At 41.4% G+C, this 24,221-nt stretch overlaps 4 protein-coding genes across 4 annotated transcripts; all 4 read left to right on the top strand.

The window, feature by feature from the left end:
* Positions 1-800: 800 nt before the first annotated feature.
* Positions 801-6,020, top strand: LOC137917011 (RNA-binding protein 24-like). The gene is given in 5 exon segments (XM_068759899.1): positions 801-950; positions 952-1,182; positions 1,502-1,625; positions 1,794-1,848; positions 4,440-6,020. Coding segments are annotated over 5 exon segments (930 nt in total). The 3' UTR covers positions 4,810-6,020.
* Positions 6,021-6,655: 635 nt separating this feature from the next.
* grinab (glutamate receptor, ionotropic, N-methyl D-aspartate-associated protein 1b (glutamate binding)) lies at positions 6,656-11,718 on the top strand. Its single transcript, XM_068755880.1, has 7 exons — positions 6,656-6,775; positions 7,280-7,627; positions 7,732-7,835; positions 8,277-8,477; positions 8,894-9,022; positions 9,115-9,258; positions 9,751-11,718. The coding sequence occupies exons 2-7, from the start codon at positions 7,294-7,296 to the stop codon at positions 9,901-9,903; spliced, it is 1,065 nt and encodes a 354-aa protein (XP_068611981.1). The 5' UTR covers positions 6,656-6,775; positions 7,280-7,293; the 3' UTR covers positions 9,904-11,718.
* Positions 11,719-16,167: 4,449 nt separating this feature from the next.
* smpd5 (sphingomyelin phosphodiesterase 5) lies at positions 16,168-18,858 on the top strand. Its single transcript, XM_068760326.1, has 7 exons — positions 16,168-17,262; positions 17,411-17,486; positions 17,600-17,740; positions 17,823-17,912; positions 17,997-18,060; positions 18,174-18,333; positions 18,515-18,858. The coding sequence occupies exons 1-7, from the start codon at positions 16,168-16,170 to the stop codon at positions 18,620-18,622; spliced, it is 1,734 nt and encodes a 577-aa protein (XP_068616427.1). The 3' UTR covers positions 18,623-18,858.
* A 621-nt stretch (positions 18,859-19,479) lies between these two features.
* malsu1 (mitochondrial assembly of ribosomal large subunit 1) lies at positions 19,480-21,525 on the top strand. Its single transcript, XM_068755902.1, has 4 exons — positions 19,480-19,708; positions 20,178-20,341; positions 20,418-20,499; positions 20,615-21,525. The coding sequence occupies exons 1-4, from the start codon at positions 19,483-19,485 to the stop codon at positions 20,767-20,769; spliced, it is 627 nt and encodes a 208-aa protein (XP_068612003.1). The 5' UTR covers positions 19,480-19,482; the 3' UTR covers positions 20,770-21,525.
* The last annotated feature ends 2,696 nt before the right edge of the window (positions 21,526-24,221 follow it).

The following is a 24,221-nucleotide window of genomic DNA, read 5'->3' on the forward strand; positions in this document are numbered from 1 at the left end:
ACACTGACTCCACATGGTTTCCTCTCGTGTGCTTCAAAGCCAAAAGGACTTTGGTCGACTGCCCCCACAATATCATTATTCATTGAAAGTACATTTTAAATTGAAGGATAACTTTTTTATTTATTTATTGTAAACTAACTGTATTGTTTGAAAATCTGTTTCTATATTTATTTTAAAAAAATTCGATATCCTCATTCAAGGATACATTCCTGCACATTTTCAAGTAACCTTTATCTAAACGCAATAACTTCACGTTTCAAGTGCATTTCTCTCACCATCTACTGTTACTCAGTGCCCACGAGATTTGGTGTGATCTCGCGGGAACACCGCATGACTGGTAACAGCTGGGTTGCAGGTACTTCTTTACTTCCGAAAGTGTTTTTTAGGTTTCAACATTAGGATGTAATTTAAAAGAAAATAGAAATAGTAAACAAAGAATCGCAATTAATAAATTCACATTCCTGTCGTTTCTAAACATGCGTTTAAAATGTTTGTTGTCTTTTATGGGGGTTAAACGCGTGTGATTTTAGTAGTGCTTGCTTAGTAATTATACTTTTTACATTTTTTCGTCAAAATGACATGCTAAATCCGGGAAGGGGGGGGGGGTCGTAATGAGGCCTTAGAAAAGACTTTGCGCATTTCAAACCTTTTAAATTGATTGCACGAGGAGCCGTGATTCAACACTATAAACCCCGCATTGACCGGCAGCTTGTTCTCTGTGACGCTGCTGGAGCTCCACAGCGCCATTGTTGCAGCAGCTGTGCGCCGAGGGGTCTGGCTCTGGGTGGAGTGAAGTATCCATGTCACACAACTGGGAAACCTCCCGCAGCAAACGAACAGGTGTCTTCCTCCTCCTCCTCCTCCTCCTCCTCCACTTCTCTCGGATCCACATCAGTGGGGGCTGCCACTCTCTCTCTCTCTCTCTCAGCTCATCTGAGCCCGTTTTTGTATTTTTGTCTGCCCTGAAAACTTCTTGGAAAGGACTTTGGGGGGGAAAAAGAAAAGCAACAAACGATGCACTCTGCACAGAAAGACACCACGTTCACCAAGATCTTCGTGGGGGGGCTTCCTTATCACACGACCGACTCCAGCCTCAGGAAATATTTCGAGGTGTTTGGAGACATTGAGGAGGCTGTTGTCATCACTGATCGTCAGACGGGGAAATCCAGAGGTTATGGATTTGTGAGTAACAGCCTGTGGCCACTTTAAAGTTACCTAAAGTTCATGCATGGGGGAGATAGTCTATTGATTGACTGATCGATAGCGTGTCAGAAACAGTCGAGTTATCCTGTTTCTAGTTCTGCGTGACAACCAGGTCGGAAATAGCTCTCGTGTAGCTGCTGCTGTTGACAGGCAAGACTTGGATCCTAAAATGTGATCTGATTACTATATGATAAGACAGAATAAATAAAGAAATCATTTTGGGGGTGATGTAACCAAGACCAAACTGTACAGTCAGAAATATCCAAGAGGTCATTGTAAAATGTGTCCTTTCATTTAGGTGACCATGGCAGACAGGGCCTCTGCCGACCGGGCCTGCAAGGACCCGAACCCCATAATAGACGGCAGGAAAGCCAACGTCAACCTGGCGTACCTGGGGGCCAAGCCCAGGGTCATTCAGCCAGGTAAGGGGGCGAGGGACTGAAGCCGACATGGCGTCAGAGGATAACAGACTATTATGCTATTTCTGTATGAAATGAATGGTTTTTTTTCAGTCTTTTCATTTTCAATTAATACAAACTGTAAGATAAAACCGGCGACCGCGCTTCAACGGGTGTCCGTTTCCCTCCTAGGGTTTGCGTTCGGCGTGCCTCAGATCCACCCAGCGTTTATCCAAAGGCCTTATGGGTATGTTAACGTCCACAAATGTAAAAAATGTTTACCACAAACTCTGCTTTTTGTCTTTTAGAAACATTTATGAATACTATCTGATTCTTGTTGTAAACATGCCATGTGTTCCTGCCTCTTCCCATTTGAGTCCTGAATGAGGGCGAGCGTTGGCGTGCGCTCCTCTGCCTGGCGCTGACTGTGAAGGAAGTTAACGTTTGTCCCCAGCCGTGCAGGACTTGACTTCATCTTGTCTATCTCTCTCTGATCTAACAGGCTCGGTAACGGTTAAAATAGCTGATGAGGGGACATGATGATTTGAGGAGTAGTCTGCATTGGGCAGAGCACTAAAGTGTTACCTGTGTACTGTGACATACACAAATGGTGACTAGATGCATGGAAGTCTTCTGGTGTTTTTATTTTCCAGTTTTCTATAGTGCTTAGACGTGTGTGTGCCTTGATGTTTTTCCGTATGATGTGGTGTTCAGCTTAACTGTGTGCTGATTTCTACTTGCAGTGGGGAAGTTGGAGTTGGAGTTTTTTTGTGTGCACACATTGTTTGTTTTATTTTTTGATAGGGAACTGTACCTCTGGGGTGTTTGATTTGCCCTTTTAATGACTGATTTGTGCTTTAGCCTGTGTTCACCCCCCCCCCCCCACCCTTGTTTCTCGTTAACAGCAAGATGATCGTGTTTTGTTGTAAAAAGAGGGGTGACGATCACTCAGGGTTGCTGATTTCAAAATTGATCCCCTACAACAAAACAAACCCTGGTTTGCATGTGGGAGTTGTTTTTCTGTTTCCTTACCCATGATGCTGTGTTTAAAAAAAAAATTATATTAACACACTGCTTTCACTTGTAGCTTACATCGACAAGTACGATATAATAAGCACTTTTTTTCAAGAAAAAAAAAATCCTGTTTGGTTCTATTCTCACCAATCCGGCAGCTGTCATGTGGAGGGAGATGAGAACCGACACAGACAACGACGACGATAGAAGAATATGATTAATTGCCCCCAAGTTTGTGGCGTCAATAACATCGTTGAGTCTATAGTGACTATAGTGAGTCAGTCTATAAGGAACCCTATCCTGGTGTAAAGCTATTTCTGGATGATCCTCACTATAAATGGATCTTTCATTTAGCTTTGCAAAAAATAAAAAAGTTACTTTTTAATATATGGACAGTCTGAAATGTTTGGGACCGAGATCTTTGCTGGTCTCTCAAGTAGCAGCTGTTGGTTACAGTGATCTCCGCAGCCTCTCAAATTCAGACGGAAAATAGGAGTCACTCGGCAGCGCTGTTAATAATGTATGGCAGAGACAGAGCCACTCGGCTGCGGACAACAGGTGGGCCGAGCCATGTGCCCCTTTTGGCTATGTGCTGGGGATTACCCATGTGTCCTGATGATTTACAAAGCATCTTTATTTAGCCCTCCACTTGCAGGATCACAAGTGTTACAACCCATCACTTTCAATAGAGATGACTTAAGTCAGCTGTGCCCTTTCAGCCCTTGTGCAGTTTGTATTAAAATGTATAAGATCACTTAGAAAGGACACCAGAAGTTTGTTTAGGTTTGAATGTAAGCAAGTAAAGAAAAAAAAAAAAAAAGATTTGTCAGGTTTAGTGTGAGAATTGAAGCTCTTGTTTGAATCAACTTTGTAATGAGGGCAACACTTAATGCTAAACCAGGACGCCTCTTTCTGGCACAAAAGACGTAAATTCACTCAAAACGTCGTGTGACGGCGGCGGCGGCAGCCGTACGGTGACGAGAGCCCTGCCATGTGTTACTGAAGGGGAAGATCAACTTGTCCTTTGGAGACAAGGGAAGCAAAAATAGCGTGCTTCCAGCCTCCCTTGTCAGTCAAGTTGGAGTGTGTGTGTGTGTGTGTGTGTGTGTGTGTGTGTGTGTGTGTGAGGGGGAAGGGCACTTGTATACAGACGGATAAAAGAGATTCACACCTAATCTTCAGTATATTTACCAAGGGTCACTTAAACAGAAATCTAAAGGTCAAATTTACAAAGGCAGCCCAAGTTATATTCCGAATGTTTCTCGTCAGTGGTGACCTTGTGATTGTACCATTCTTCTTTAAAAAATATATATATTATATGTATTTAATTTTCTGGAATATAAACGCAGCAAGGCCTCTGCAGAACTTAGTATATCCAAAGAGAAGATACAGATTGGTCAACATACTTCACTCGTCTTTGCCATACCTGGTCTTTTTAGCGGCCTATTAACACGCGTGGGCATGCTACTTGTGTGGCGTTGGTGTGAGTGCGTGGACGGAATAATGTCCACTACCTGTCTTTGATATGACGTGTTGTCTGATGAGCTCGCATTTTGTCAAATACCTTCTCGAGTGAAACGTGGGGTGTGTTTTAAGATTCAAGTGCTGTTTGGAATTAAAAGCCGTGCTTGGGTTTCTTTGTGGTTTTGCTGCTTCCTTAACTTTCATTTCTAGGTTGGGTTTCTCAGTTCTTAATGAATGGATTTGCAGTGAGGACTGGATTGATTTTATACTCGTGGCACCTGCTTTTCTGATTTTCACAATTCCGTTTTCATTGTTGGAGACGTGACCGTCTCTGACCTCGTGCGTCTTTGTGTCCTACAGCATCCCTGCCCACTATGTCTACCCTCAAGCCTTTGTCCAACCCAGCATGATGATCCCTCACGTGCAGCCCTCTGCTGCCACGGCAACAGCTGCTGCCGCCACTTCCCCGTATCTTGACTATACCGGAGCAGCGTATGCCCAGTACTCCGCGGCCGCAACCGCCGCCGCCGCTACTGCTGCCGCCGCCGCCGCCTATGAGCAATACCCGTATGCGGCCTCGCCAGCACCAACAAGCTACATGACTGCAGCAGGGTATGGGTACACGATGCAGCAGCCCCTCGCCACTGCTGCCACCCCGGGAGCTGCTGCAGCTGCTGCTGCCTTTAGCCAGTATCAACCTCAACAGCTCCAAACAGATCGTCTGCAGTGAAAACCGAGAGAAGGGGAGGTTGTCTCCCATGAAGGGGGTCAAGTCAGGCGGGGGGGGGGGGGCCCGACTACAGGGGCTGAATGATGACTGTCGCATCCAGGTTTTTAAGTTCGCACTCCTTCTACCAAAGAGCCTAAAGAAAATTACCAAAAATGTGGCGAGAAATGAGGAATTACTGTGTATTTTATTACGAAACGATGAGTAGGAATATTTAATATTTATACTGCTGGAAAATATTTCTTGTCAATTGAAGTAGACTCACTGGACCTCACGTCGATGTTGTGTGTGTGTATATATACTGCAGTGGGATTTAGATAAGATTCCCAAGTGCGTTTTTGTCTTACTCAGGTTTCTTCCCCAGTTCTTTAAAACCAGAAGACCTTCGTATCCTCCTGAGACCCAACCCGCTAGCATGTCCTCTGTAGTGGACATTCGTCCATTACAGAGGACGCATGTCAGCGGGCTGGGTCTCAGGAGGATATATATTAGAGCTGTGTGTTGGGTCATCATGCAGTCAACAGTATTTCGTGTTGGACCAGGATTTTGTTTGGTAAAGCTATGCAGAAATTTGGACATGGTCGGTGTGTTAAGATTGTCCTCTTTTTTTTATTTATATATCTATAACTGTTTGAAGTGAAATAGATTAGACACGCTCAACTACTTCCCGTTAAAATGTACTTTCTTGGTGATACACATGAGAGCTGAAGCACTCGCTTTTCTTCACTTTTAAATTGCACCTCAAGTAACATTGAGCAAAGGGAAGAAACATTGTTGAATGTGAATCATTTTTGACCGAATGTTTCATTTTGTGCCTTTTAAATTATACTATTTATGTATTTATTATGGCGCCTTAGAGTAATAAACCCTTTACTTTTTGTGTTCATAAGAAGCATGCCCTCGTGGGCTGCTGCATAATGATCAAGAGATAGATTTTCAAACCTGGCGTGAGAAAGCGACACACTGTATACAGAACAAATTTGAAAGGCAGCAATAAATCACAACTGTTTTCTGTTGATTGAATATTTTTGTCTCAAATATTTTCTTAATTCTTTAATGACACTTTTTATACTATTATAAGATGGTGAGAAAGCCTTGCTTTTTTTAGATTTGTTTTCTAATGCAAGGTCATCCTTTTTCACCTTGCGTTTTGTAATGCATGACTCCGAATTAATGCAAATGTCATCTGGTTAAATAAAAGGACCTTCTGTGTGTACAGTGTCATGTCGGTTATTCGTGCAGCCGTGAACGTGTTTGTGCTTTGATGTGGCGTTTGATTAATACTATTGCTACTGCAAGTACGATTATGTACTACTACTAATGATGATGATGATGTTCAGGTTTTGTCGCATTTTTATTGTGGATTTTAAAGCTTATATGAGATATCAAGTCTTGCAGCCTGGTTGAAACCAGGGAGCTGATTAGTTTTAATATTTAACTTTATAATTTGTTTGTATTTTACTATGATTGTGTTTCTGACGCTTGTGGTGCAGCGTAACCGGCTTGGCATGCTGCCTTCAAGTCATATCGGATTTGTAATCGTTTAGTCCATAATTTTTAAAACAGTCCGTGGACCTCCGCGATAAAAAAACAACTAGGAACGTTGGACTTTTACCCGAAATAAAAGCATGGGAACTATACAGCTATAGGTGCATTGTGTGAGTCTATGATGTCAGTGTAAATTTTAAATCCTATTTTTGTGGATACAGTGCTTTACTGTTCAGGGAACACAACTTTACTGTGAACCTTAAACGCCTCATACCGTCAATCTAGATATCTGTTATGTTAATAAAGTTTGAAGAAAAAAGAAAAAAAACCTCTGGGCTAGAACGCATCCTGCTGGGGGGCGGTGACGTCGAGTTTACGGGAAGTGAGGGTGAACAAAACAATCGCCTCCGTGGGTTAACCTTTAAAAAAATATATATATATATATATATATCGATCACCATCGAGGATTCCTGCGGCTAACGTGAGTGGCTTAGAAAGGCGTCTTAACTTTGTTGGTCGTTACCTAATCGCGTTGGTTTTCGTGAACTTGTGTGTTCTAACAACCGACACGGTGCTAACGTTATTGTTTTCCCTCATACTGTGCATAACAACCCGAGTTTATGCGTTTAAAATGGAATAAATGGTCGTTCCTTGACTGAAAGTTGATTTTTGAGGCCCACAATTAGCGAGCGGAAATAGGACAGGTGCGTGAAAGTGACGTCACCGTCGCCAGACGTCGTTTTAACTGCGCAGTGGAACTGAACTAGAACACGCGTACAAGACGAATTAAATTATTGAAACAAAGTGAGCAATCGAATCGAGCAATACAGCGGAAGTGATGGTCACGTGACCCCGTGACGTCACTGTGTATCGCTGCGCTGCCGTCGTTGTCTGAATATTGCCCCTCTTTTTTTGTTTTGTTTGTCGCGCGGCTTCTTTTATTCCGTACTTTTTAATAATCGGGTCCAATAATCCCACGATCCAGAGAGTCTACCGGAGATGGCTACCGAGAAGATCGCGTACGCCCCGATGGACGGGGGGCCCTTTCCATCCTCCCTCACCGGGCAGCATGGCTTCCCGGTTGAATTTGACATGAATAAGCCGGACCCAAACATGTTCGGAGGCCCCGCTGCTCCCGGAGCTTCCCCTGCTCCCGTCGGTTTCCCGTTACCCCCACCTGCCTTCGGACCAGCCGCTCCCGTCGGTTTCCCGTTACCCCCACCTGCCTTCGGACCAGCCGCTCCCGGAGCTTTTGGATCGCATCCCCTGGTCGGCCCTGGATACGGGCCCAAATCCTCTTCCCCTTATTTTGCACCAGACCAGGACTTCAATGGTGACTGCAGTCTTTACTATTCCATATATCTGTCATTTTTATTTCTGTAACATTCTTTTGATATTCATAGTTGACCTTATTCATTTCATTGTTTGCGTTTTCAGATGATGTTTACCGTCACGGTGACGATCCACCACCCTTTGATGAGAACCAAGACTTTGATTTCGGGTTGGATAACAAGAACATAAGAAGAGCTTTTATAAGGAAGGTAAAGACGATCAAATTAATGAATGGCTTTGTATGTCAGGCTAGCAGGGCTGCTGAAGTGTTCTTTAAACAGCAGCAATACCTGTTTTGTTTTTATTTGTTAACAGTTTTCCAATATGGTACACATTGAGAATTTTGTTTCTAGAACTTTGACTATTTCCTATCTAGACTGCACCGTTGCTCCTAATTCATTATCAAAATAATAATGTAATGGTACTCGTTCTGGCAATTTCATTAGGAAATTGTCTATTTTTTTGGCACTTTTCATATAAATTAGAGCTTTCAAGATTATGCAGAGTAGACAGGAATGCAGTAAATGAAGTAACCGTATACTTTTCAAATGCTACAATATTATAACACCATAAAATATCAATATAATGACACGGTGTTTAGATGTCTTGACTCGCATGACCCTCCAACTAACCCCGACTTCCCCCTCCAGGTGTTCTTGGTGTTGACCGCTCAGCTGATGGTGACGTTCACATTTGTGGCCGTTTTCACCTTCGTGGATGAGATCAAGGCGTTCGTCATGGTGAACATCTGGACCTATTTCGTGTCCTATGCAATATTCTTCGTGTCAGTTTGTGTCATCAGCTGCTGTGGAAACTTTCGCCGGAGACATCCGTGGAACCTGGTTGCGTTGGTAAGTGTGCTGAAACGTTTTCGGGGGGGGGGGGGGGGGGGGGGTTCAAAGGAGGAAATGACGAGGGGAGAAGTGATGGCTAATGTAAAGGGATCTGCACAAGTGATTCTTCATTTTGTGGATTTTCTGATTGCTAAATCGGTGTCGTCATAGATAAAACGCATCATTCTCTTTTCCTTTGTTTGAAGCTTGTACTTGTATATTAAAATGTATTTTGTTGTGGTAAAGTAGCGGATCAAATGGTTTCCTGCAGAATACACGTTGCATTCACAAACCTTCCAGCATTTACTTGGATTCAAGACACGGACCCTTTTAAATCTGTCCCCTTAAATGATTCACCGTTTCTTATTTGTGCCGTGAAGCTGCTCTCCAGTGTGTGAAGCAGTGCTTATTGTTTATTTGTTTCTTGTGTTCAGTCTATCCTGACCCTCAGCTTGTCCTACATGGTGGGCATGATAGCCAGCTTCCACGACACCGAGTCTGTCGTCATGGCAGTGGGCATCACAGCAGTTGTGTGCTTTTCAGTCGTCCTCTTCTCCCTGCAGGTTTGTGTCTGACTCCCCACCTCTCGTGTGCATGTCATCATGTATTATATCACCAATCATGCTAACCTAAACCTGTTTGTCTCCTTTAACAGACCAAGTATGACTTCACTTCCTGTTACGGGGTGCTTTTTGTCTGCTTAATTGTCCTGATCCTCTTCGGCTTCCTCTGCATCTTCATCCACGACAGGATTCTGCACATCGTGTATGCTGGGCTGGGAGCTATGCTGTTCACTTGTGTAAGTCCTCCTCGGATGAAGACTTTTCTGCCAGTGTTACTGTACGTGAGGATGAGGATGGTACTAGTGGTTCCAACTGGCGCTGTAAAAATAAGTCCCGATACCCGTGCGTTGAAATGAAGCAGAGACGGTATGAGTTGCAGGAACCGCCATCATTTATTAAATGAAATTATCTTAGTTATAAGGACTTAACTGTAAAAGATCGATCCGATTTATTGTTTGACATCTTGTAGTTCCTGTAAGGATTTTTATTTGATTGTATTTTTTAACCAAGCACCCGGACCAAACATAAACACCATGATGGTGCAAGGCAGACACACATTTACTAGTAGTGGGGGGGGGGGGGGTAGAAGGAATGGCAGGAAATAAAAAAACCTGGTGATTAAGATTATAAGAGGATGTTGGATAATTTGGTTTGACTCATGAAAGGGTTAAAACACATTTCCGTGTTCAGGCGAGGGATTAACCTCTTGAATTTCTTCTGTGTTGCAGTTCTTGGCAGTGGACACACAGCTGTTGCTTGGCAACAAGGAAATGGCCCTGAGTCCTGAGGAATATGTGTTTGCTGCTCTTAACCTGTACACAGATATCATCAATATCTTTCTCTACATTCTCGCTATTATTGGAAGAGCAAGGGGGGGTTGAAACATCACAGAATATGGATTTCAGTTCATATCTACATGTGGGTTCCAATAACCGTGTTTTCCATCTTGTAGTCTGCACTAAACGGGTATTTCAGTTTTTTTTCCATTTACTAATATAAATGTTATTTTAAAGATACTATAAGCAGGTAATCTTGAGTGCAGTTGGGGGTTTATTTAAGTTTTTTTTTCATCTTTGACCTGATGTACTAACTTATTGTGGCTAAAATTACATGATTTCTAAAACCATCTAAATGTAAATATTTGACTAACTCTGAGAGGACTTTCAGCCGTACCACACAATCGTCATCGGTGGAGGGAGGAAGACTTTTTGTTATGGAGACAAATCTGTTGGCGTGAGATATTTTTTGGGGGTAGATTCTGTCTGTTGCCTTTCAATGACTTCTCATCTGGTTTGTTGTCTTCAGTGGGTCTTCATCCAGTCCAGCTAAACGGTCCTGAAGTATCTACACTGGCAGCCATGATAAGTGGCTGCAAGCTGTTTGCTGGAGACAGTTGCTTCAGCAAACATGAATAAATGCACGGACCACATACCATGCAATTACACCTCCGGAAAAAAAAAGAAGCGTGTTGATGGACTGTAAATTTGGGTAGTGTTCTTTTCCAGTTCGGCACTGAACATAATTGCTTGAGCTATAAACTCAGAGATCAGAAATTGGAAGCCGATGGATGAATCATGACACCTGTTGTACAACAACAGCCGATGAAAGCCAGAGACAATGGTAAAAAGTGGATGTTGGGCAGGAAATGTTTTGTTAAATTATTCTTCAAAAGTCAAGAATTGCATCAGTCATTTTTTGTGTGCGTGTGTAAAACTCGGCTGGTCTATAGCTGGCCTCTATCGCACGAAAATTCCCAGCAGGGCCACGTCAGTTCGTTCTGATTTGGGAGTCTCATGACAGGAAGTTTAATCTTCTGGCCTTCATTAAGTTTTTTTGTGGGCAAAATTTCTACCAACAAAGTCTGTAAAATGTTTGTATTTTGTGTCCTTTACTGCATAAAGCTTTAATTTTTATTTTACAATCATTTCTAAGGATAAAATTTCCCCTCGCCTAAGTTTTATCAGCAGAAGTATGCAGGTCACATTATACATGCCAACATTGTTCAGTTTGGCAAGAAGGATAAGTAGGGTATATTTACATCACAGGAATTAGACAGAAAATAAAGAAATATTACAAGGGCCACCAGAGTTAAGAAAAATCAATAGGAGACATTTGGATCAACACTTTGCTGCATATAATCAAGGTTTTGCTAAATAAAAACGAGCAAAATGGGACAAAGTACTTCCTCAGTGTGGGCTCACGCTCTGAAAAGACCTTACAATGAGCTGGCAACTCATCCGTGGTGTGGCCTGTGTTGCCCGTAGCCTAGGGCACAAGGTTTATACCAGGTGCTCTGGCTACCTTTCCCCAAACTGTCCAGGAAAAATACCCTAGTTTTAGTACTTGCACCCAGTGTCCGCACAGAAGAGTAGTAGGCACACAAACAGCCTCCTATAAAAAATTGTCAAATTAGTTGGAGAGAAACAAAGGCAAAAGGACTTCCTTGGAGACAACAAATTATTTGAAAACCAGACCATTAGGGTCTGAAAACAGCTTCATATACAGTCAGTAATTGTGATTCGAAGTTTGTCTACATAATGCCTTTATTTGAAAATGACGTAAAAAATGCCAACTTTGTATATTCTCTGTGCTATTGGTTTTTCTGGTATTAATAGCATATAACTGATTAACAACAATGATGGTTGTTATTTTTGAGCCAACAAAATAAAGTAGATGAATCTCCATCAGCTTTTAAATGGCCAAAGTTGTCCATGTTTACATTTGCTAAATATTCTAAAATTATCTTACACAATTTTTCTACTTTAACCAACTTGATTTTTTTTTTAAAGTGCTTAAATTGGTTAGCTATTGGAGAGTTGTGTATTCAGTTTTTTCATGAAAAGAACAAAGCCACAGTTGCTTTGAGCAGGAACATCAAAGCCAACTTTACCTGGGCTATATATACTGCATGCACCAACATGCACGCACCAACAGAAACTTACATTCTACTATGATGAGGTAAGTCATAATTTATCCTTTATCTTGAAAATACATATTTGTGCCGCAGTTTCACGTACAGTTTCATTATGCAGTTTCATTATGCGTCCCTAATGGAAACTAAGACTATTACATGAAACATTTAGTTCAACCTGTTTCAATTGCCGAAAACATTTGGCCCAAAAGTGGCCATGATAGAGCAAAATGTACAATTGGATGCATAAGTATATATTATTGTTGCATTTCAATATATGAAGTTGAAAATAAAAAAAATACATAGAAGAACATCTAGTCTTGGGAAGTCTCATTTTATTTGCATTATTACAGCTAAAATGGTTCAAAAAGAACAACGTGAAGTGAGCACAAATGGCCACCATAGAGGTGAGAGGGTTAATCATTTGTGATTTGAAACTAGAAACACCGCAATGGACCTGGAAGAAATGACCATCTACCAGACCAAAATGGAACAACTCAGAAAGGAAAACGATGAGCTGAAGTCAATGATTAAATTGGCCAAGAAAAACAACGACTTAAGAAGCAGGCTGTCGAGCTTCAACGGCCTTCTGGACCAGCATGCAGGCACTGCAGGTACTTCTTTCTGCCAGTAGATGGCAGCCAGTGAGCATCTCCGTGGTGCTATGGCAACACTGATATATTTAACTGACTTTCTGATTTACGAGTCAAAACTGTTTTAACCATAGTAAATTGAATCCTACTAAAATTTCAACTGCATTGTTTGTGATTCTAATACAATGCAATTTTTTCTGACCTCTTGGTAGAGATGAATGCGTTTTGGGTCTATTATACAGATTTAAAAGTGAAGATTTAATTCATTTTATTAATCACTAGTGGTGAAATTATATTTTGTCTGCCTTTCTGAAAAGGCAGTCCAATGGCTGTCTTTTGCACTAATCACTAATTATAGGTGCTTCTACTCCACTGATTTCTCAACTGCCAAAAGATAAGACATCTGTTCTTCATTGATGATGAATGACAATTATAAAATATTTTTTGCTTTACAGTTAGTGCTGCATCCCTTGCAGCAAGAAACCCACCTGGCCAGCTCGAAAACACGTGTGATGAAGGAATTTTCCAAAATGATTTTCAACACACCAGACTCCAGGGTGAACATCGAGCCTCATCCCCCATCGCTTTCCTCCAAAGCTCAGTGTTCGAAAACACATACAGGACGCAAGGCCTCCAGGCAGAAGGCTCCTCCTCTGACGACCAAGGTGACACTTATGACATGTAGATACTTGAAATTATTGACCAGACCTCTGTGGAAAGATAAAAATGTATTTAAATGTGTTATTTTATTGCAGGTTCAAACAGGCTTCTGGGAGAGATTGCCTACCAACTGGATAAAAGGATTGTGTCATATGTTTTCCACGGCCATAAGAGGCTTTACGGCTTCACAGTAAAGAATATACCTGACAAGATCATAGAGGTCAGAAAGGAAGGCTTTTGCTTATGTCTCAAAAAATTATTTTGAATTATGCAGGAAAAAAATGGACTCCGCTGTGCATAATGTTCCTTCTAGATGACACACAGGGAAGTAAAATGGTTTTCTTCTTCTCTTCCAGCTGAGCACACACCCACTGACAGGGGATGTAGACGAAGGCTATCGGCTTTTTCTCACCCGACGGTACAATAAGCTCATGAGGAGTTTGACCCAGCTGGGTTATAAAGCCAAGCTTCACCCTGGTTTTGCTGAATTCATTGTGAACACCTACGGGATCATGAAGAGGAAAGACTTCAGCACCCAGGAAATGAATTACAACAATCCAAACGTTCTGGCGAAATTGATTACAACCCAGGCACCTCAGCAAATTCAAAAGGACCTCGTGCTTTTGCTCACCTGCCTCTGTAACATGGCAGAGAAAGACAATAAGCCCATCTTTCTCTGGTAGACATAGTAGTCGCACATTTAAGGGGGGGGAGGAGTATCTTATGGGATTTAAATTGAATGCCCTGTCCCCATATTGCCCAAATTGAAAACGCAATATGAGGACAGGGCAGCATGGTGTGGCAGTGCGTGGCGCGGTTGCCTGTTGCAAAAAAGGTTCCGGGTTCTGCGCGGGGTTTGCGTGTTCTCCCCGCGTCTGCTTTAGGGTTAGGGGTTGCGCGTTCTCTGACTTCCTCCCAGAGTCAAAAATATATGTAGTTAAGGTGAATTGGATCGTGCCAAATTGTGTGTATAGGTGTTTGTTTGCGCGCGCGTATCTATCAATCTATGTTTAGCCATGTGACGTATCCAAGATCATTAACAGCTCAATTAATGGCATGTTTGTATTCTGCTGTTGATTCTTGTATACTGTAAATAAAAAAGAAGGAAATAGCAAAAAATGTCACTGGACTTTCATCAATGTGCGTCATGGCTTTCTCATTTTTAGAAAATATACACGAAACACGGTTTGCATAAAATAAAAACAATATCTTTAATATATTCATTTATTCGTGTTGTGAGTTGAATCATATTTCTACAGCCATATCATGAAATATAAGTAGGATTCTCTTCTCAATAACTATACTGTCATTTATCTCCACATCCCAACCCAATGTAAAATCAATCAATCAATCAATCAATCAATCAATCCATTTCTTGTTCCCGAAAACTATGTAGCTTAGTCTTTCTCTGCATTGTGCAGTCAAGGGGAAAATACAAACATATAAATGTGTTTATTCTTGCTTGTCTTGTAAGAAAACACAATCCATTTGTAATTTAGTTTTAATTACTACCTAAAGATGACCTAATCAGATACAAAAACAAAGACGATTGTAATTTATCTGATGACATAACTGAACATTTCACACAATTAGTGTGTAATCAGAATATTGATTTAAACAGTAATCCTCCTCCCCAGGGAGGCCCACCCCTCAGTGAGTTCCGGATGTTTCGGTGTCATTTTCTTCCCAATCCTCTTTTTAATCTGGGTGCTGGTGTTGAGACGCCATTGGAATTAGCTGGATTAAAACAAGGCGTGTACTGTATTCCCTTTAAGACAGCAGAGCGCCTAACCTGAAGCAGGGCGACTAGTGTCACGTGACAGACGGACCAGCCATCGTGACATCACCAACGGGGCGTGTCTTAATATTTCCAGCAGAGTTTAGGCGTGCAGAATATTCCAGGTAAACTTTGATGGCTGTCTTCTCGCAAGCGAGAAACGAACCATTTCTTTTTGAACATGCGAATGAATGACTGTGATGGAATCCGAACATTAGTAAGATCAAACGAACGATCCCAGGCTGCGTGCTAAAGGTAAGACCATCAAAGCCGCTGTAAGCTAGCTGCGCGTCACAGGACAGGTGACGGCTTTGTATGCGATGAGTAAAACGTTTGATCTTATGAGTAAGCTATTACAGTAGCCACGTGACGTCATGATACGGAATCGTTATTTTGGCATTCATTACAAGGCTGCCATTGCTTTTAAAGTCCCGAATAGCGTGTTCAGGTGTTGGGTGTGACTGCTAGCGGCTCCACGGGAGACACCATTTACCTGTGGACGGAGCCGGACGCAGGAAAGCTCCCAAAGTCACTGGAGGAGCCTCAAATGAGATGATTTCAGTACGTAATGCTGGGGTTGTAGGTTTGAAACCTCCTGGTTGTGGAGTCTGAAGCCGACACAGTCCAAAGTGCGATTTCTACATATTTGGTGACGTTAAAGGGCAAATCAACTCTTAAGGGTTTTTAATGCTCTCGTGTGATTGATCAAATTACAATATATCCTTTTGTACGGTTTTGTAATGTATCGCAGTTTATTTTTTTAAATGGATAAGTATCAGATTCACATATTTGTGAGGTTGTGTGTTTTCGACACACCCATTGACTGACTGTACGCACACAAAGGAGTTTGTGTTCAGACAAGCTTCTCGTTGCTTTTTCCATCGGTGGTTTGCAAACATCGGCATTTGCTTTTCACAATATGTTTAGCTCCCTTAAAAGTGATTATTGCTTAATCACCGTGTTTAGTAAACCAGTCCGTGCCTCCTTCTTAAACAGACTGCATTGCATTTATGTCAGAAGGTGTTTATTTATTTTTTTCACAATGGCGTGTAGGGACACGAGAAAACAAAAAACAGGTTCTTCCTGAGAACCTACCTTTCAAACATATTTTTTTCTTCTGTTGTTTAGTGTGCGGCGGAGCTGATGATACAGAAACCTCCACAGGAAGTCCTTCATGCTGATTGCTGCGTAGGAGGAAGGCGGCATGGCCCTGCGATCATCACCGTTTCCTAACGGGTGTGTTGCAGGCATCCACGCTGTTGCATGGGCCTTCATCCTGCCTTGCTTCTGGTTTCTTGATCGCCTTATTTCTGTGTGTAAGTCCACCACCCTGGAGCAAACCCGGCGAGTGGAGCAGGAATGTTACCTCCACCCCCTCGAGGTCTTTTTTGGGGCCATTATCTTCTTTATTCTTTTTCTTCTTACGACGCCCTTGGCATTCCTGGGCTTTCTGATCTGGGCTCCTCTTCAGGGCTGCCGCAGACCTTTTCGCTATCATAGAGTGGAAACCTCCCCTTTGGAGAATGGGTCGTACATAAAACAGGCAGGAGAGGTTTCATTTGGATTTGCCACGGCCAACTTGTGCCTGCTGCCTGACAGTCTGGCTCGTTTCAACAACCTGGGGCACACACAGCACAGGGCAACCGCCATTGGCCAACGCATTGTGCAGGGCGTGTGCCGACCACATGTTCGCATCTGTATCGACTCCCCCAGCAGCTCCGGGACTCTCAGCCCTTCAAACAGCATACTCCCAACAAGTACCGCCAACTATCGTACTATTGATGGGCAGACGCGGCCCCCTGTGGGTGACCATGCAGATTTGACTGAAGAACAGGTTTCATTCCAAAATTCCAAAGGTCATGTGGTTTGTTCACCCTGCGATGACGCGGGAGAGCCTCTCGTGTTTAATTCCAACCAGAACTCCAACCAGCAGGGTGAAACCGGTCGGCGGAGTTCTCCACAAACGTTGCTGTCCCAAGGTCTCCACCAGAAGGACGATATACCGTGGGAGATTTCACCACTGTTTCCTGCCAATGTGGACATACTGTGTCTGGAGGAGGTGTTTGATAAGAGGGCAGCACAGAAGCTCAAACAAGTGCTGAAACCGGCGTTCGGACACATACTGTATGACGTAGGCGTGTACGCCTGCCAGCCGCCCTGCCTCTGTTCCTCTTTCAAGTTTTTCAACAGTGGCCTTTTCGTGGCCAGCCGATTCCCCGTGCTTGAGGCCCGTTACCACTGCTTTCCCAACAGCCGTGGGGAGGATGCACTGGCTGCCAAGGGCCTCCTCTCCGTTAAGGTACCTTTTCTGTTGATATCAGGAAATACGTGGCTAGTATTTGCTGTCGTTGTTCTGTTTGTGTTGAAGGATTCATGTTATATACTCGTGATTTATCACAGTATGTCCACACAAATAAGATGGATGGATATTTTTTTTAAACTCTCAGGTCCTCATCAAGCAGAATCCGAACCATAAAACAACGGTTGGCTATTTTAACTGCACGCATCTGCATGCGCCGGAGGGTGAGTCATTTATTTTCTCATCTGGTCTGATCAAATCGCAATTGAGCATTTTTCCTGCGAAGAGAAAAAAAAACCAATATAAGATTGAACTATTATAGTTGGTCTTTTATCAGGTGAAGGGGAAATTCGCTGCGAGCAGTTGGACATGATTACAGAGTGGATTGGCAATTTTCAAGCTGTTAACCGGCAGCCCAACGAGGACGTCGTTTTTGACGTGCTGTGTGGAGACTTCAACTTCGACAACTGCTCGCCTGGTGTGTCTTTGAAAAGATTGCATTCCTTTTTCATATTATGTATCTGTTTTTTGTCTGTATTTAATACATCTTGCTTGTCTAGATGACACTATGGAGCAGAATCACTCTCTGTTTGAGCAATATAAAGATCCGTGCAGGGCAGGGCCTGGAGAAGAGAAGCCCTGGGTCATTGGTGTGTACAGTTTTAAACCAGTACAGTGAAAATGACATGCATACCAAACAAGTGGGTTGACTGGATATTTAACTGAATCCAAAGGTACTCTGCTGGAGCAGCCCGCGTTGTATGAAGATGACATAAACACCCCAGAAAATCTACAGAGGTACACTATTATTTTGAGGTGTTGTTGCTCACCACTACGAATGTGAAATAACCTAAATGCCTAACTCACCGTCAGTTTACTGGACCTGATTTGAGATTCTGTGCTTCGTGTAGAACCTTGGAGAGACAAGAATTGAGGAAGCAGTTCATCTGCCCTCCTGTTCCTGCACAGGACTCTCCGTTGGTTTACCCAAACACTGGCCAGCCGTGGATCGGACGTCGGATCGACTACATCCTCTACCGCGAAAACTCCATTTCAAAGCACTACCGGACAGTATGTGTCTCTGTGTGTTTTTACTTTACATTTGTAGCTCATTCTTCTCTCTATTTCTATTTTCTTGGGCGTTATTTTGAGATGATTATTTCAATAGAGCAGCTTTGTTTTGAAACACAAGTTATCTTACAGCATAAAGCAAAATAAAAATCCCACACACACTCTTTTTGTCTCCATCCAGGAAATTGAAGAGATGACTTTTATAACGCAGCTAGCTGGACTTACAGACCATATTCCTGTGGGCTTGAGACTGAATGTCATTACGGATCCCAGGTCTGCTGATGAATGAGGACTAAAGTGGATTCCTTCAAACAAAGGGAACAACATTTTTTAAAAAATGAATAAAATGCATTTCTCTAATTTATGCAGGAACAAGAATGTTTTGTTTACCTTTTTGAATTATGTTTTGATTAGAGTGTACTGATAAATAGGTTTATAAATGTATTTAAAAGTACTTGACATTTGACAATGTTGAGAATTTATACATTTGGGTGTTTCTAGGGCAAAGATTGCAAAAACATCCTACAGGAGAAAAAAAAAAAAGTTGTCTCTTGCTTTCAATTTTCTATCAAATGAGTTGCACAATTTGACGATACCCAGTCATGCTTGTGATACAACACAAGTCGGTCCCATAAAACAGCTGCTATGAATAAAAAGTAGCCACCAGAACGGTAAAAGCGTCAAAACATTTGCAGCTTGTGAAGAAAGACATGCAAAGCATTGCGAGATGACTTGAGCACATGAAATATGAGATGTTTTATTATTAGCTTTATCAAACCTGCGTGGGTTACTCACATTGGTAAAACTAGTTATGGTTATGGTCGACATTTTTATGCTTACATGTTATTCTCGGGACAATGTGAAACGCTGTCTTGTGTAAAACAGTTCTGTAGTAAGAGAAACTGACGCAAAACCAAATAAGTACCCTTTATGGCCTATGGGTGGCGTGTTTCTTTTTATAAACCCAGAAATCAACGAAGAAGGTGTATTGACCAATCATATGCCAAGGGCAGCAGGCACTTCCTGTTTTTACACAGAGCATTGTGGACAGAATTGACTTGTTTTGCTAATATTAAAGTTAAAATGCTGAATTTTTTCCTCAAGGAACTTGTGTCGCCGGTATTTAAAAGCGGCGTCGTTTCGAAGCAAATGGGTGTTTTTAGAAACGCGCGTTCGATCCCTAAGGCTCGTTGCAGTCCGGATTTACCCCGGTTAGCAGATTTATGCTCCAGTCAACACTGCAGTTATTTAAGCGGCTGTAATTTTAGCACGCAAAGATTGTATTCAGAGATTTGTAGTGAAAGCGAACAAAAGAGGAGCGCCGGCGTGTTCCAGGGGGAATCGCATGAGGTCGAGGGCGTCAACAAACACACAAGTAAGTTAACGGGTCTACACAAATGTAGGTAAACAGGACGTTTTTATTTTAATAATTGGTATTTGATAAATAGACTTGATGAATTAAACGCGTTATCTACAAATAAAAATATTGTTATTTTTTATTATGGCTCATAAATTGAATAAAGGTTTTTGTTTGATAAGGCCACGTTAAAAAAAATTAAGACTGTTTGGTTTCATGGAAATTGTTATTGCCGCAACGTTTTATGTTCGATCAATTAGCTTATTTCCCAAATGATGGAGGCTTTTTTTAATTTGAATATTGCCAGATATTACACAAAACTCCAATAACAATTTCCCACCAGAGCCAGAGGAGATATTTAAAAAAAAAAAAATAGCTTTTGGTCTCCAACCAGTGTCTAAAACCAATGATATTAATTTATGAATATCTCTCTTGTTGCTTGATTATTAATAGTCAAATTTTACAACCCCCCCCCCCCCCCCTCCAGGATTCTCTCTCGATGTGCTGGTGTCTCTACTGCGTCAGGAAAACGCAGTGGACATCTGTGTTATTAAAGTACCTGAACAGATCAAATATTCAGAATACTTCATTGTTGTGAGCGGCATATCAGGGAGACACCTCCGCGCAATGGCAATGTATGCAGTCAAAGCGGTAAATAGCATTCATTCTCTCAGTTTTAAGTGTTGTTCTGTTCCGAAAACTGGAATAAAGGGTGATTTTCTTCCAGTACAAGTTTATGAAGAAAGAAGGAGAGCAACACCTCAAAATTGAAGGAAAGGATGCAGAGGAGTGGATCTGCATTGACTTCGGTAATCTGGGAGATCCCAGCTTCGGCGATCCAAAGCGTGACTTTAAAGTGATGTTTTTGGCCAGTGGGGTTCCTGGGCGTGTTAATTATCCTACTTTTCTCTCTCTACGTCTCAGGGAATATGGTTGTTCATTTCATGCTACCAGAGACCAGAGAAAGATATGAACTGGAGAAGCTCTGGACTCTCCGTTCTTATGACGAGCAGCTGAGAAGCATCCCTGCTGAGAAACTGCCAGAAGATTTCATGTATGATATTGACGACACAAAGTGACGACACAAGACGACATATTTAATTGTGCACAAACCCCATCCTGCCTCATCTTTAATAGAAAGTACATGCTTTGTGTTTGGTGTAACGCGTTTCTAAATAAACTGATCTCTGACATCGGCTGTACTGAAATCCAGTTGCTCTGCATGCTGTTTCACCGCAGAAGGCAATGAATGGTATTTGCAAAATAAATAAATACTTTTCTTTTCCAGCCTGCTAATTTAGTTGTGTTTTGCCAAGGACTAACAACGTACATCGGATGAACATATTTTCTGCATTTTGATAAAAAAATATTTTTAATACTTGTATATAACCTAAATGTAATGTGTAATAATTTGAACTAAGAGATGCTCTTTTGGATATAAATATCTGACAAAAGTACTTGAATGTCAACACTACTGAAGACCATGTCTGTAGTAAGTGTGCTTTTTTCACTTATCGCCCGCCTATGGTTTCCAGTCATAGAGCAGATTGTTTGTGTGGAGTCTAGATAATGTTTTTTCTAATTGCAGTCCGTCACCAAATCAAACAAGCCTTGTTCCCCTTCAGGAGTTGACTCATACTTTAGTCAACCTTCATTGCTGAGTGAGTTGATAACGCCCTGGTCAACTACTGTGTGCATAGTTTGTTTGGCAAATACCCTGTGTTTGGGACACCATGTTTGGCTATTTGAAAATGTACTTTCGTTTTTGACTATTTTAAAACTGGAGTTCGTAACAGTAAAAAAAAAATCCTTCACTGTGAAAACTTTTGAAATTTCTGTACGACAATAAATAATTCTGATTAATAAGGATGTGTGTGTTTTTTGTAGAAAGTTCCAAATGCTTGCATTTTTAGTGTGGAAGGGGAGTCTCCTATGAACGAGTATTTAGGCGGTTGCAGGTGGGCTGGCTCCTGGCCAGTCTTTGGCGCTCTCTCGGTGGATGGTGTTAATCACAGCTATTACCAGTGGGCGCTTCAACTGTATCAGACGTGACACTTCGCTTTATCCACCTGGCTCTCATTTCTCTGCAAGGCACTCTACGGGCATGTTGAATTTAAAGCAGACATTTATTACTGACCATTGTTATGCACCTGGTCTAGCGGAACACATAACCTGTTGTGAGCTCCCACTCTTCCCACCCACATGGGATTTGACAGTACAGAACACAAAAACCGCTTATTTTCAGTTCAGTTCAGCAATACCAAAAACAACAAACTAAAATATTTAATTAAAAATCCCTATTCCACAAGAAAAAGTTAAATGAATGACAATCTTCTTACTTGAGCTCATATCAATTAAAGAAGACAAAACATCAGCAACATCTATTGTATTTAAATATTTACACACATTTTGCTAAGTGAAGCACTCATTCTGGCATATAACCTCCAGACACTTGGTCAATAGTATGTTTTTTTGTGTGTGTGCGTACTTTGCTCTGCAGACTGTGTCGCTCTGACATGGATTTCTCATATGTCTGTCAGAGGAAACGATAGCACCCACGTGTGCTGTCAAATTTTCAGCAGTGAGCACTTAAAAAAAATAGAGATCATTAAAGTCATCATACATTTTGAAGCTGATTGGTATTTTTTTGTGCCCGACTTCAACTAGAATTGAAAAACAATATATAGGCTTGAGCAATTTACTGCAATTTCATACGGGAGTGATGTTCTGTCATGTGGAAATATGCTTGCCATCTTGGGCGGAAGGATTTTGTTATTGTCTTGAGATTTATAATGCACCTTGTCCATTTTTATAAACTGAATTATCACCTTTCCATTGAATATACATTGACTTAATCTGAAAACAAGACCACCATTAGTGACACATCATTGACACATCGTGCTGCTTGAGGCTCTTTAGTGGATTGTGCCTTAATGTTTGTCTCACCATGCATCTGCTTTTTACAAACATCACTCAACTTAAACTAAATTTGCTGTGTGAATACTTAATTCATTGTAGAAGCAAGAACAAGAGAAGAGTAATTACATTACAAACTGAATCAGTTACCTGCTTGTAATTTGCTGCAGTGGATTGAAAAACACAAATCTGATTTTTTTATATCAATATCAATAATAAAATCCTCAAAATACACATTGACTACTTGCAGTTTAATAAATTGCACAACTAATGTTCACCATCAAGTAAAAAAAAATCATTTTTAATAAACAGAATGCCATAAAACAACCTCCATTTATTTCACATTCTAGACATTCATGGATTACAAAACTAATGAGGCAGGAGTTATTTCTCCAGAGTGTCCTAAAAGTGAATTAAATTATCCTCCCTCCCCATCTGAGTCTCTCTCTATAAAACACAGGCGTTCTTAAGAATTTGACAGAGTTACCGTCAACTGCGAGAAAAGCCACAGCCGTGTTTTCAAGTGTAACATTATAATGTAAGCTTTTTAAAATCATTTCTTATATTTTATTTAAAAGGCATTTCAAAGAAAGTCATTCTGGATACAGCAACTTTCATGCTGGGGTATCACTCCAATATGGAGCTCTTATTTTTCTCTTGTTACTTTGCGGGATGATGATTGTTCTTGTGCATTTTGACTCTTCATACTCCTTGCGATCCAGGATTTGCTCCAGCGCTGTGATGTCGCTGACCGTTCTGGCTCTCTGCCTGCTGGCTTGCAGTCACTCTGGCACGAATGCATATCCAGTCAAGCCTGCCAGCCCCCGCAAAGGTGCACCACCTGAGGAGATCGCCAAATATTACTCTGCTCTAAGACACTACATCAATCTGATAACAAGATCAAGGTTAGTCATTCAGTTTCTATAACATATTTTGAAAGTACAACATTTTGATATGCTGATATTCTTTTTTTATGTGCAGGTATGGGAAAAGAGACACCCCAGATACCATATTTACAGACGTGTTGATGAGAAAGAGCACAGAGAGTATTCCAGAATCAAACTACGTCAGGTAAATTACTTTGAAATTACAAAGCGCTGCAATATATAGGATTGCATAAAATTAGGATTTACCAGGGAAAAAAATCTATAATTCAAGTCATGCAAATAAACCTTGTGAAGCTAAAAAATAATCTTAATTTAATGTTGTAGTTTGTGTTTGTTTGAATCTCATTGAGAGGTTTCTAACATGCCTCACTTGGGTGTGAATAAAAGGACATAAAAACATGCATTTTAATGTATATTTAATGTACTATTTCTTTTAACATGTGATTCATCATGTTGTAGGTACGATGGCCTGCCGCTGTGGCGATGCTGCTGAAGCTTTGTAGCCACAAAGCCGCTGCTATGTCTGTTGCTGGCATGGACTTAATTGTACTGCATGAAATAAACTGCAATGCAAATACTTTGGTTTGTAACAGTGTCATTAAAGCACATTTTTAATGAGCAAGTCTGCCAAGTGTCCACATTTCACACATCTTTTGAACTTGTTTGACCCATGACGACTTGTGAAAACAGCTTGTTTTCAATATGCATTTAGTCTTTGCATAATCAGG

Source organism: Brachionichthys hirsutus, chromosome 3, assembly GCF_040956055.1.
Source record: "Brachionichthys hirsutus isolate HB-005 chromosome 3, CSIRO-AGI_Bhir_v1, whole genome shotgun sequence".
NCBI lineage: Eukaryota > Metazoa > Chordata > Actinopteri > Lophiiformes > Brachionichthyidae > Brachionichthys > Brachionichthys hirsutus.

Excerpts from the sequence above, each read along its gene's own strand:
- malsu1 (XM_068755902.1), top strand. The coding sequence starts at position 19,483 with ATGGGTGTTTTTAGAAACGCGCGTTCGATCCCTAAGGCTCGTTGCAGT. Across the intron at positions 20,342-20,417 it reads CAATGTATGCAGTCAAAGCG|TACAAGTTTATGAAGAAAGA; the intron begins GTAAATAGCATT and ends ATTTTCTTCCAG. Across the intron at positions 20,500-20,614 it reads GTGGATCTGCATTGACTTCG|GGAATATGGTTGTTCATTTC; the intron begins GTAATCTGGGAG and ends TCTACGTCTCAG.
- grinab (XM_068755880.1), top strand. The coding sequence starts at position 7,294 with ATGGCTACCGAGAAGATCGCGTACGCCCCGATGGACGGGGGGCCCTTT. Across the intron at positions 7,628-7,731 it reads ACCAGACCAGGACTTCAATG|ATGATGTTTACCGTCACGGT; the intron begins GTGACTGCAGTC and ends TTGCGTTTTCAG. Across the intron at positions 9,259-9,750 it reads GAGCTATGCTGTTCACTTGT|TTCTTGGCAGTGGACACACA; the intron begins GTAAGTCCTCCT and ends TCTGTGTTGCAG.
- smpd5 (XM_068760326.1), top strand. The coding sequence starts at position 16,168 with ATGGCCCTGCGATCATCACCGTTTCCTAACGGGTGTGTTGCAGGCATC. Across the intron at positions 17,487-17,599 it reads GCATCTGCATGCGCCGGAGG|GTGAAGGGGAAATTCGCTGC; the intron begins GTGAGTCATTTA and ends GTCTTTTATCAG. Across the intron at positions 18,334-18,514 it reads TTTCAAAGCACTACCGGACA|GAAATTGAAGAGATGACTTT; the intron begins GTATGTGTCTCT and ends GTCTCCATCCAG.